The following is a 13,122-nucleotide window of genomic DNA, read 5'->3' on the forward strand; positions in this document are numbered from 1 at the left end:
GATGAAGAGAGAGAGGAGAAGGAGGGAGAAAAGAGAGGGAGAGATAGACAAGAGAAAGAGGGAGGGTTGTTTGAAGAGGGTGGAGGTAGGTAATATACAAAATACTGCACTGGTGGTGGTATAACAGTTAAAGCCCATAGTGTGTTTTTAATGGGCATTTTACAACACAAATATTCACTCTATTTCTCCCTATATAAAATCCCCCTTTAACAACACAGTCACTACGAAGGAATTCAACCACAGAGACAAAGAGAAAGAGAGAGAAGAGAGGGGAGAGGGGAGAGAGGAGGAGGGGGAGAAGGAGAGAAAGAGAGAGAGGTAGAGAGAGAAAGAGAGGGAGGATGGGAGGAGGGAAAGAGAAAGGGAAAAGGAGAAGAGGGGGAGAGAGAGAAAAAGAGAGAGACACATTCATACGCCCGTGTATGCAGACAATGGGTGGCAAAGTGGGTTAAGTGCCTTTCTCTCTCTTTACGTCCACACCCCTTCTCTTTCCCTCTCTCTAACTCCCCCATACATCCTCTCTTTCTTTCTAGATCTCCTTCTCTCCCTCTCTCCCTTTCTTCTCTCTCTCCCCCACAGTATGGTCTTTTCTCTCTCTCTTCTTTCTCTTTATCTCTTTCTACACCTCTTTCTCTAACTCTCCCTCCTCCCCATCTATTCTCCACCCTCTCTTTCTCTTGCTGTCTCTATGTCCACACCCCTTCTCTCTCCCTCCATCTGTATATCCCCTTATCCGCTCTCTAACTCCCCTATCCATCCTCTCTCTCTTTCTACATCTTTCATCTCCCTTTCTTCTCTCTCTCTCCCACATTGCGCTCTCTTTTCTCTCTGCGTCTTCTTTCTCTTTATCTCTATCTACACCTCTTTCTCTCCCCGTCTCTACATATCCCCTTATTCTCTCTCCCTCCTCCCCATCTATTGTCTCTTTCTTGCCCTCTCTCTCTGTTTCTCTCTCTTTGCATCCACACCACTTCTCTCTCCCTCCCTCTGTATATCCCCTTATCCTCTCTCTAACTCCCCAAGTCATCCTCTCTCTTTCTACATATCTTTCTCAGTCTCTCTCCCTTTCTTCTCTCTCCCACATGCCACTCTCTTTTCTGCCTTTCTTCTGTCTTTTTTCTCTCTATCTCTTTCTACACCTCTTTCTCTCCCCTTCTCTCTATATACCCGTGTATTCTCTCTCTAACTCTCCCTCCTTCCCACCTATTGTCTCTTTCTTTCCCTCTCTTTCTCTACGTCTAAACTCCTTCTCTCTTCCCCTTTCTATACATCTCATTTTCTACACCTCTTTCTCTCTTCTTTCGCTCTCCCTCCCTCACCCTCTCTTCTGTGAGTCTCTTTCTCTCTTTGTCTACACCTCTTTCTCTCTCTCTTCTTTTGTCTCTGACCCAGATGTGTAAACTCGACTGAGCGCTTAATGAACTCTTAAAATGATTGCCTTTGTTACAGAGGAAACACTCACAAAATAAACTCTCAGTTCGTCTTTCACGTCTCACCTGCTGCAGTCGAACGTGGAGTAAAGCTTTACACCGGCTCTATTGTGCTCGTGTCTGCTCTGTAGTTATAATCTCTGACACACGAGGATCTGCACGTTACACTTTGGACATTTTAAATCACAACATTCATCTAACACAGCTTCATAAAACCGGAGAAAATAAAACCGGAGAATTAAGCAGATCGAGGTTAAATCAAAGCAATAACGTCTCAAAAACAGAATAAAGATTACTCAAAAAGCATGATTGACTCCATAGACTGTATATATAAATGGACATCGCTAACCTGCTAGCCGCCGCGTTCTAAACAGGAAGTGAGCATGGACGCGTTTCCGGCTTAATCGATTCTGGCTCCAATTGACTTTCTATTGAAAAACTGGCTCCTCTCTCTGTAACTGCTGCTGTCAGACTCGTCATTTTGGTCTTAAAACATGATCTTGGTGTTTTTATTTCACAATTGTTTCCGTAAATCAAGATATGAACATTAATAACAGACAAATCAGGTACCTCCTTTCCCCGAGGTGGCTCCCGCTATCGTTAGCAACAGGTTTGACTGACAGCGTTGCTAATCGCCCACTCCCTGCCAAACCAACGGTAAACAAACTAAAAACATCCTCCCTCTGGATTGGCTCTTTGGTTGCTATGATACTCGCAGTCAGAGTCCCAAATATGGAACTCCGCTAGCCTCGATGAGTTTTATTTGACTGGAGCCGAACACTGCGGGTGAAGTCACACTCGCTTAGTTCACTTCTTTATGCAATCACTCTCTTCTAAAAAAGTCGATTTTGAACAAAATCTCTCCTTGTTCTCACTCGGGGGGAAGGGGCATTAAAAGACCTAACCTGCAGAGGACCGGCGCTTCCTCTGCAGTAAAGCGCCGGTAGACGTACAAATAGCATGTACTGTACTGGATCGTGCTAGCAACAAGTACAAGTAGTAGGTGGTGGAAAACACGGGTGAATTTAAGAGCGAAAAGAGAGAAGTCCCGTGGATATAATGTGAATTGGATAATACAAGTTCTGCTCGGAGCCAATTACCTGCTCTGCTTTTGTGCTTTTTGACAACCCATTTGAAGCAGTTTGCAGTGAAAGAGTTTCCTTTGCGACTGAAATTATCACAAAATGGTGCTCAATTTTTCCAAACATGTACTGGCTGATAATTGCTTTCAAATTTTGGCTTTTAAAGAACGTGACTAGTACAACCACTGCTATTTCAAGGATAAAAAAGTAAAAGGTTATAGTAAAAGGTTCACTATGTAACATTTCTAGTGGAGGGTCTGCCACCCCTGTTCAGTTTGAAAATACCTGGTCAAACACGAATTCTGACAGTGAGCCATCGCCGTAGAAAGAGTAGTATAGATCAATATAATGCCATACTGCGGAACATTTCAGGCAAAGCAATCACATCTCCTTGGAGACAAGCCAGATCCACCACTGGCATTTACCAAAATATTTGGTACATTTTCAGTATACAACTAAAAAAATTTATCTACTACAACAACAACAACTACTACTCCTACTACTGCTACTACTACTGAAGAGACTGAACACTACTTAATTACGCTACTTTATTGCTAATTATTATACTACTAATAGTGGTTATACTATCAACCTCGATAGTACTACTACAACAACTGCAACTACTGTACTACTGTCAATCAAATGCTACTACTATTGCTACTACTACCACTGCAACTATTACTCGTACTACTGAACATTGTTACTTCTAAATATTGTACTACAAATAGTGCTTATGCCATCACCTATGACTACAGCAACTATGACTACTACTACTGCTACTACTACTTATGAATGTATGTATGTATGTATGTATGTATGTATGTATGTATGTATGTATGTATGTATGTATGTATGTATGTATGTATGTATGTATGTATGTATGTATGTATGTATGTATGTATGTATGTATGTATGTATGTATGTATGTATGTATGTATTTATTTATTTATTTATTTATTTATACTACAAGTAATACTACTAACCAGGGATGTAGCACCAAATTCTTCCCTAAGTAAAAATCTTCTTGGGGAGCTGCACTACATATTATCTTTACCCCCTCCTTCTGACGTCTCTGATACTAACCACTTCATTCTAAAAACTCTAAAACTTCTTTTACCACATTTTAACAGCTCATGTTGCCAAATACTCACCATGATTTTGCTGGTGGTTCCTCTGGGGTTCTCCACAGGCACAGAGTTATTGAAGACCAGAGCCCACAACAGCCACACCGACTTCCCGATGGTGAACTTTGACCCCCCAGACTCTGCACACACAAAACAAAACACTTTATCAATCACATTTCAAATACACATTTTCAACGGACAAAATCAGCCTGTAGTTTAAAGGCCTGTCCCTGACTTTTCCTGTCTTAAAATGTAGTTTGCAGGTGTCCAAAGTTACTCCTCACTTACATTATGCATTCAGAGCATCCTAATAACTCACAGTGATGAGTTTATAAGCACTTTTTACAACTCGTAGAGCGGAGTTTGAGCTTGATGGTAACAACCAAAAACCAGCATGGTAACGCGTACTCATTATCGGCGAATAAAACGCTTTCAGATTAGCCGCAGACAGCACACGGCGGACTTATTCTGACCTCGAGATCTGCTTAGACAGAATTTCTGAACTGGGGTGAGAAGAATGGAGTTCAGATATAGTAATTATTTCTGCAGTTTACAAACTAGTGTCTCGATGGCTTCAGTTTTGTGAGACAATAAAACTGACGGACACTATAACGGAGCTCAGTATTTATGAAATGAGATTTAAATGTGTTTGTGTCATTATGCATGGGTTTGCTGGACCATATTAGATTGTGGGCACATTTGTAGAAATTGAATCATTGTCTCCTTGTTATTCTGTGGTGAGATGTTGAAATGAGGTTTTAATTATTCAGTCCTCAGCTCTCATGACTGAACTTAAAGTGGAACTAAAACACTAAATACACTTTTCTCCCAAATAAAACAGTGTAAACAGTGTTTTAAGAGCAGTGGTGGAACATAACATAAGTACTTAAACCAGACGTATTGCGCTTGTGTCTGCTCTAAAGTTATAATCTCTGACCCCCGTGGATCTTTGTGTTATGTTTAAATTGTTACATTCATCTAAAACGATTTAATAAAAGAAACAAATCCGCTGACTTCATTAGAAAATGCAGTGTCCAATGGGAGCTGACGTCGCCGTTAAAGTCATCACAACAAAGCGCCGCGTGCTGTCGGCGCCCCCTATGGATAGCAGCACATCACACTAGAGAGCAGCCTTTTATTTGTACAAAAATTACTACAAAACGCTGCTGAATCCTACAAGTATCACCGATTAATAAAATAAAACTGAAGAAAGAAAGTGCGTATGTCACAGTGGGTGTGTACCTCTGCAGGTGAACACAGTGGTAGATCGGCAAAATAACTCCTTAAAAATAGTGGATTCAATATTACTCAAACATGAATCACTCCTAAAACAACTTCAGAGGCTCAATGAGAATAAACAACTTGAACATGGTTCTAGTCAAAAGCTCTGGAAAGTGCATTTTGTATAATACATCTGCTTTATTATCTGTACTGTACTTAGTAGATTTTAAAGTGGTTACTTTTTACTTTTACTTCACTTCATGTTTGAACACGACTGAAATGTAAAAGTTTTTTTTCATTATTATTATTTTTTGAGACCTGCAGAAAAGACTGGGGGTTTATTTTTATCATAATCTGAGCAAACAAAAAATATACAAATAAAAACAGCAACAAAAATCTTTACAAATCTTTATCAAAGTCACGACATCTGAAGTGACCTCAAAATCTGCACACAATACGTTTACTTTTTGTTCTTTAAGTACTTTTTTAAACAGATACTTTAATACTTTTACTTAAGAAAATTTTTCATGTGATACTTTTACTTTTGAGTATTTTTTGCTCCAGTATCTGTACTTTTACTTTAAACAAAACATACAGAGGTGAGGTACTTCTTCCACCACTGTCATTGGAGTAGTAGTTGTACTGCAAACTGGGTAAAAATATGAAGCATTCAGGTCAAAAACGTCTAAATGTAAGTGTGCCTAAGTCTAAGTCTAAGTGTTAAATATGTAAGTGTGCTGCCTTCAGTGGGTGGTGCAGATTTAAGTAGTTGGTGACATCACACAGAACACAGCCAGATGTTTTTGATCACACACACCTGGCTGCAGGGGCGGAGTTTGAGGTGTGGCTACTCTGTTTACTATTTGGGGCCTATAGTTCCAGTGTGTGTCGGTAAATTCTATTGAAATATGCTACTTTTAATTTAACCACAAATAAATCTCTATTATTTCAAGGCGCTGTACCATTTTTTTTCATGTAAACTGAATGTTCCATAGTATAGCATTTATGTTTAGAGTCAGTTCGAGGTGTCATCCTCTTGTCTGGAGATAGAGAAGTCTGTAACGCTAGTAATACATCGCTACATATGTTTTTCCCAGTTTGAATGTGGTTCAAATTGGTTAAAGACACTTTGAATGAACACAATAATTAATTAGTCTTTCTTTTTTTTTTTATCACATTGCATCTCATTCTGCACTTCACAATATTATCACCTCATTCATTTCATAACAAATAAAAATCCCCCATCATTATCCCAAATCATTTCATTCTCGGCGGGTTGTTGGTTTCCGTGGCGACATGACTGCCATCACGCTGTCACTGTTTCGTCAATTAAGCACAAACACGCTCAGAATGGCGGCGGAGGACTGTTGTTGTGACTGGCAAATGTATAATAAAGACTAAAAAGAGTTGTGATGATTTGTGTTTGAAATCAGCCTCCCTCCGCCTGCCTCCACCTCCCTCCGCCCGCCTCAGCCTCCTCGCCACGGCAGAGACAGAACGGATAAAGCAGAGGGGAGGGAGGAGCTGATTGGCTTCTATGGAGAAATAAACTACTCACATCAACAGTGTTCCTCGTACATGAACTTTGAAGAGAAACTCGTCACTTGTTGGATAATTTATACTCACTAACCGCTGCAATCAGTCCTTTTCACTTCATTAAGCCGCGTGCCACAAGCTGGACAAGAATGTGTTGCCATCATGGAAGCACTGACCCAGGACACAAAACCATACACACTGTAATGGTAAGTGGGTGAAGTACAAACGAGAACACATCAGCGCCCGTCATCCCTCCCTGAAGTGCTCCAAACACTCACTAACACGTTTGCCAAGTCATGCCATTCGCGACCACATAAAAATATAATGCAACAAAAATGTAACATAAAAAGGGGGTGGGGCCTATGTGAAAGACACTTCCCGTCAGTGACCATGGACCCTCTCTGTGATGTGGGAATGTGCGAGTGCTTTTAGAAAATGAGAGTGTATGAAAAAAAACAAAAAAACAAAAACTGGAACAATGTTTTCTCATCAGAATATTCTTCTTCCTCCTTTTTCATTTTTGTTGGGACCAACCCCACATTTTCCACCCAGTGAACAATGGTAAAAACTCACGAAAACTTGCCTCAAATTCAAACTCGTGGTTTTCTAATTTCAGGTCATTTACAAAAAAAAAAAACGAATAAAAAACAAAACAAAAACAAAAACAGGTGCCTCACAGTTGGTAGTGGGGTTAGCATAAAAACAGAAATTAAGGGCACAGGTGAGGGCTGATCATTGCCGCTTGCAGCTATATTTTATTTTATTATTGATGTTGTCTGTATTGTTTTTGAAAGAAATATCCAAACTTTTGATCCACGAGTATTAACTCCACAAACCATGTTAATCTTATGGCTTAAAGTCCTTTGAACAGACACCAGTCTGTCAGCTCTGAAGCTGCTGTGAAGATCATTTTGTGATCATTTTATCTTAGTTCATTTAAACTGACAGAGAAGCTCAACTTTGTGCCAGTTTTTGTTTCATGTGAATAGGCTCAGTAATTACAGAGATATTAACCATAAACCAGGTCAACACATCTGACTGTGCATGTTTTAGATAGTAGTAGTATTAGTAGTAGTATTAGTAGTAGTATCTTACTCTTGATGGTCTTCAGGCTGCAGTTTAACCAGTAACAGTATTAAAAGTAGTAGTAGTAGCAGTAACAGCAGTAGTACAAGCAGGAGAAGTAATAGTAGTAGTAACAGTAGTAATATCTTACTTTTGGCGCTCTGTAGACTTCGGTTGTACCCCACGGGGCTGAAGAACTCAAAGATGAAGACAGTTACTGCGACGACAGACAGACACATGACAAACATCATGACCCACACGGCCGGGCTGTACGGCTCTGCAAACACAAAAACAGGAGGAAACGTTAGTCAGGGAACATCAGGGAACATGTGTGAAACATACACCCTAACTCTAACACTAACTCTATCTCAAACTCTAAAGCTAACCCTAACGCGAACTTTAACCCTAACTCTAACGCTAACTATAACCTTAACTCTAGCTCTAATGCTAACTCTAATTCTAAGTCTAACGCTAACTCTAACTCTAACGCTAACTCTAACCCTCACTCTAGCTCTAATGCTAACTCTAACCCTCACTCTAGCTCTAATGCTAACTCTAATGCTAACTCTAGCTCTAATGCTAACTCTAATGCTAACTCTAACCCTCACTCTAGCTCTAATGCTAACTCTAACCCTCACTCTAGCTCTAATGCTAACTCTAACCCTCACTCTAGCTCTAATGCTAACTCTAACCCTCACTCTAGCTCTAATGCTAACTCTAACCCTCACTCTAGCTCTAATGCTAACTCTAACCCTCACTCTAGCTCTAATGCTAACTCTAATCCTCACTCTAGCTCTAATGCTAACTCTAACCCTCACTCTAGCTCTAATGCTAACCCTAGCTTTAATGTGAACTCTAGCTCAAACCCTCCACGTTGCTCTCATTCTATGAAGCATCTCTCTCATCTCAATCAGTCGATCATTACATGGTGCTCAGTGTAGAACCTGCAGTGTTTCACAGTCAGGGGTAAACAACGTGAAACAGTTTGAACATAAAATGGTACTTGTAGTGCGTCCATTGTTAAAAAGTTTTGAAGAGTTTCAATATTATTCACAACAAGAAACTATAATTGTAATCATGGACAATTGAGCAGTTACCATGGAGACATGATGCACACATTATCAAACACAGTCGAAAACGTTTTAAGATCGTCTGAAAACTCAAATGGACATTCATGGTCCTGTTTAGGAATTTGATTTTCAACAAAAAGATGAGAGTGACTAACTGAAAAATTGTTGACTAATGCTAGTTAGCTTGTGACTGTGATGTTATTTGGGGACTTGTTTAAAAGAACAAATCCGCTCATCTGTTGTAGTTTCAAGTAAGTCTGTTCCTTCTGGTCAGATTGTGTTAAAATGGAGCTCAGATTAAAGTCTAACAAAGTCTCAGACAGAGCAGAGCCTTTAGTTAGCATCACACCTCCAATGAATGTTGATGGCATCTGCTGCAAAGAATCAATACACTTCTTGAGTAGTGTATTGACTTGTGTTAAGGAGTATTTAGAGTGAGATAAAGCTTCGTTTGGTACTTTCCCCATTCAACACGTGTAATATTTTGATTTTGATTTGAGTAGAATTCATAAATATCTATAAAACCCACACAAGTTTGGCTCAAGTCAAATGAAGCTCATCGAGGTTAGAGCAGATATAGCGGTGAATTTAGAGCCAAGTTTCATATTAGGAATTCTGACTGCAAGTATCATAGCAACCAAAGAGCCAATCCAGAGTGAGGCTGTTGAAGGTAGAGCCTGCAGCACTGTCAACCAAACCTGCAGCTAAAATAAAAACCCCAGGATCATGTAGAGCAGGTTAATATAACTATTTCACACAGATAAGTTTGTAGTAAACTCAAAACAGAACAGGTATTTGTAGTTTTAGGGTTCATCACAATATTAAAATAAACTAAAAATCGTTCAGAGCATGACACCAATCTAAAAAAAAATATATAAAAAATATGTCTCTTACTAGCAGACCGTGGAGGAGATGGTGTGTGTGTCCTCAGGCTAAAATTAACCAATCAAATGACTTCAAACTTTATGGAACTTAGCGCCGATTTGATCAAAAACAGGCGTCTAAATGAGACTCTCAGACAGACGCGTGGAGAGGCCGTGATGGTGATGAAGGTGACGGAGGTATTCACTAATCTTCCTCACATATTGGAGTCTCCGCAGGGCGTCCGATCAAGAGCTGCTCTGATTAAAAGCAATCACAACAAGGGTCACCGCAGTGCTCCCAACGGAAACTTTTCACAAGAACAGTTTTCAAGTGAACTTAAGCAGGTAATAAATGTGCCCAACTTATATCTGCCTTTGAAAAGATACTTAAGAGGAGCGTAGTGGTTAGTAAATCTGCCTCACAGCCAGATGGTCCCAGGTCTGATTCCCAGGTGACATGGGGTCTTGTTTATAACTTGTACATCGATGACTATTTCAGAGATGCCAACCACTACAGACACTAAACCAGGACTAAACCAGGACTAAACCAGGACTAAACCAGGACTAAACCAGGACTAAACCAGGACTAAACCAGGATTAAACCGTAGTGATTGTCTCTGCAAACTTGAAATAGTAATCTTATGGCTTTAAGTCCTTTAACTGACAAACACCACATATTTTGGGTTGTAGCAACACTTTGTGAAGCTTTTGTAAAAAAAATAAATAAATAAAAAGTCCCCTGAGTCTAAACTTTTAAATCTCTGTTTCCTTCTCTAATTAAAGTGGCCTTCTGCACATTTCTTGTGCTATATGTGCATGTTTTTCTGTACTGTTCCTCATTATAATTCGTTCCAGCTCGTAGCCCCTCCAGAGCTTCAGCAGTGCAGTCATGTCTGTCCATAGGACGAGGTGCACACAACAGAATATGTATGTATGTATGGTGTATGTATGAGTATGTATGAGTTTCCTGATCTCAGCCTATATATATATCTATGAAAAAAAAAAAAAAGGATAGGACTTATACTTAAAGGCACAGTATGTAACTGTGCCAAAAAACATGTTTTAGTATTTTTTTTTCTTTTTTGTGTTCATTTTATTATTGACAAACTCTTCAAAAACTGTGAGTGGGCTTGCTCCTCCACAAACCTGACTCCTCTTACTAGGGCTGGAGGAGGGCCTCTTCCTGCTCGTTTCCATGGAAATGTTGCTCCTTTGACAGTATGTTACCAGTATGCAATGTAACTCTAACCCATGGAAAATATTATGGTATGGTTTTAACTTTCTACTTCCATGGAAACATGGTGGTGACATGTCACCTCCAGAAATGCCTTTAATAAAGTCTATGCGAACACAACGATTAACCACTTTTTTTTTTTTTTTTTTTTTTAAGAATAGAATGTAATTTTCAACATTAAACACTAATAGTTTCTCTGATCATGTGGTGTGTTTGTGATGAGGAAACTACATTAGAACAGAGATTAAGAAACAGTGTGAGCCTAAGTAACTGTGTCAGTATCGATACTTGATCAAATGAGTATGTTTCAATACTAGTTTTAGTGATGATTTGAGAGAATCGATTATTTTTGACAGGCCTACATTGTAAAAGTTTATATTCACTAAGTTCATAAAAAACATTTTGGTGCTGTCCATAAATGTAATAACATTTTAAAGATTGTGATTATTGTTTTCATTTTGTACAAATTAAATTTAATAAAAGAATTGTTCCAAACAGGTTCTGTCATTTTAAATCAAAACAAAACAAAACAAATGGAGCAACTTTAAGGCAGTAATTAAAATAAACTATTGTAATAATAATTCATTATCAGTGGTTTAAATTCTCTGAAAACAGTTTTAATGAGACTCTGGCAATTAAAGAACTTCTAACAACTGCCACACCTCATCATTACTATTACTACTACTACTACTGCTACTGCTGCTGCTACTGCTGCTACTACTACTACTACTACTACTACTACTATTGCTGCTGCTGCTACTACTACTACTACTACTATTATTACTACTATTACTACTACTACACATCCAGTAAAATTGTCAGAGACCAAACTAGTAGTCGTATGTGCTGTAAGTTTTTCTAATTATGACTTGGTTTTGGCAAGATCGTACGTGAGCTAAATATTCATTATTAAGTGTCAGTTCGTCAAAAATTGAGAAGAAAAGTAGAGAAATACAGAAAGTAGCGAGTTGAGTTGCAGGACACTTTTCTCACAGGGAAGGTTTTTTTTCTGACAGTTTCAACACCTAATTAACAAGATAAAGGTGTTGTCACTTATTTTTCAAAAGAGAAATTGTGTAATTGTGTTTAGTTTTGGCCCTTGTTAACATTACGGTTGCTATAGGTAACAGGACTGGAATCACTTCTACAGTACATGTCATATCTGCTGTACTATCTTTAAAGGTCCTATATTACACAAAATGGACTCTTTTGAGCTTTTAGCTGTGTTATAATACTGTTCTCTCATCAAAAACATACCCTTTATTATTAGACTGTCTGTATTCCCAAAGCTCAAAATGCTCTATTCCACCTTGTGATGTCATTTAGTGGTATTCTTAACTTTAACAGCATTTTTTTTAGCCTCAACTGAACTCTACAACTATACAGTACTCAAGAATAATCTTAAATTGTTCCTATTGTTTTTGTCAATAGAAAGTCTCTAATATCAGCTGCTGTAGTTTCAATGAGGCTAAAACAATAGCTGTATCTTCAAAGTTTGGCAAATCCAGGGCTGAAATGATGCAAATGATTCTAGTAGATTTATATAGGCCCCCAGTTGTAAATCTATACAGCTGTTATATAGTGACAGGGTTAAATCTAAGGGTTAATATGTTCCACTGGCCTCCCTCCACAACATCCGCTCTGCCGTTTATCACTCTCTGACAACATTATTTCCCCCCTTCTGTTCAAGCCAAACCAATGACCCCAACCGTGACCCCGCAGCGTCGGCCATGTTGGTAAGGTCCAGTGGCTGTAGTCCATTTTTCTAAGTTCACCGCACAAACACTCCACCAAAATGTCACTAGTCACATTTGCATTAAATCCGGTGATGTGGTACGGTTAAATTAATACATTAGCATTAGCTTTCATTAACTTTTCCATACAGAACACTCTACCTCTACCTGATGTGCGTCGCTAGCTTACATAGCGTACATTATGTAAATATTAGCTTCATGCATTATGGATGTGAGTGTCCACGGTAGATAATGGAGGATGTGTTGGCCACTGGGGACGCAGTAACCTGGTAATACACAATAAGTGGAGAAATAGAAAATCATTTTAAATGTCAGATTAAAGCTGTTCTTAAATGTGGCATTTTAGCCGATAAAATGAAGAGGTAAATCCCAACTGAGACATCGCAGAAGTACATTGGAAGTTATTAAGTGTACAAGGCAAGAAATACTGCCACACTATATTAATACTTTTAGTGTATGCTATGCTACTTCTGCTACTGCTACTGCCGGTACTGCTACAGCTACTACCACTTCAACATCACTATGAATTAGAAGCACAGGGAATAATACTACTATTGTTACTGCCACTACTACTACTACTACTACTGCTGCTACTGCCACTGCTACCACTACTACTACAGCTACTACCACCACTTCAACATCACTTTGAATTTGAAGCACAGGCAATACTTCTACTACAATTGCTACTGTTACTACTACTACCACAGCTGCTACTACTACTACTACTACTGTTATTATGACTT

At 38.9% G+C, this 13,122-nt stretch overlaps 1 protein-coding gene across 1 annotated transcript in view; it reads right to left on the minus strand.

Moving 5' to 3' along the window:
- grin2da (glutamate receptor, ionotropic, N-methyl D-aspartate 2D, a) overlaps positions 1-13,122 on the minus strand; it is a 231,559-nt gene that overhangs the window by 53,281 nt on the left and 165,156 nt on the right. The window contains exons 10-11 of the mRNA XM_033974905.2: positions 7,610-7,735; positions 3,664-3,776 (exon numbers count right to left, since the gene is read on the minus strand). Coding sequence (XP_033830796.2) covers positions 3,664-3,776; positions 7,610-7,735 — 239 coding nt within the window. The remainder of the gene's footprint in view (positions 1-3,663; positions 3,777-7,609; positions 7,736-13,122) is intronic.

The sequence above is a fragment of the Periophthalmus magnuspinnatus genome, chromosome 11 (genome assembly GCF_009829125.3).
Source record: "Periophthalmus magnuspinnatus isolate fPerMag1 chromosome 11, fPerMag1.2.pri, whole genome shotgun sequence".
Taxonomy (NCBI): Eukaryota; Metazoa; Chordata; class Actinopteri; order Gobiiformes; family Gobiidae; genus Periophthalmus; species Periophthalmus magnuspinnatus.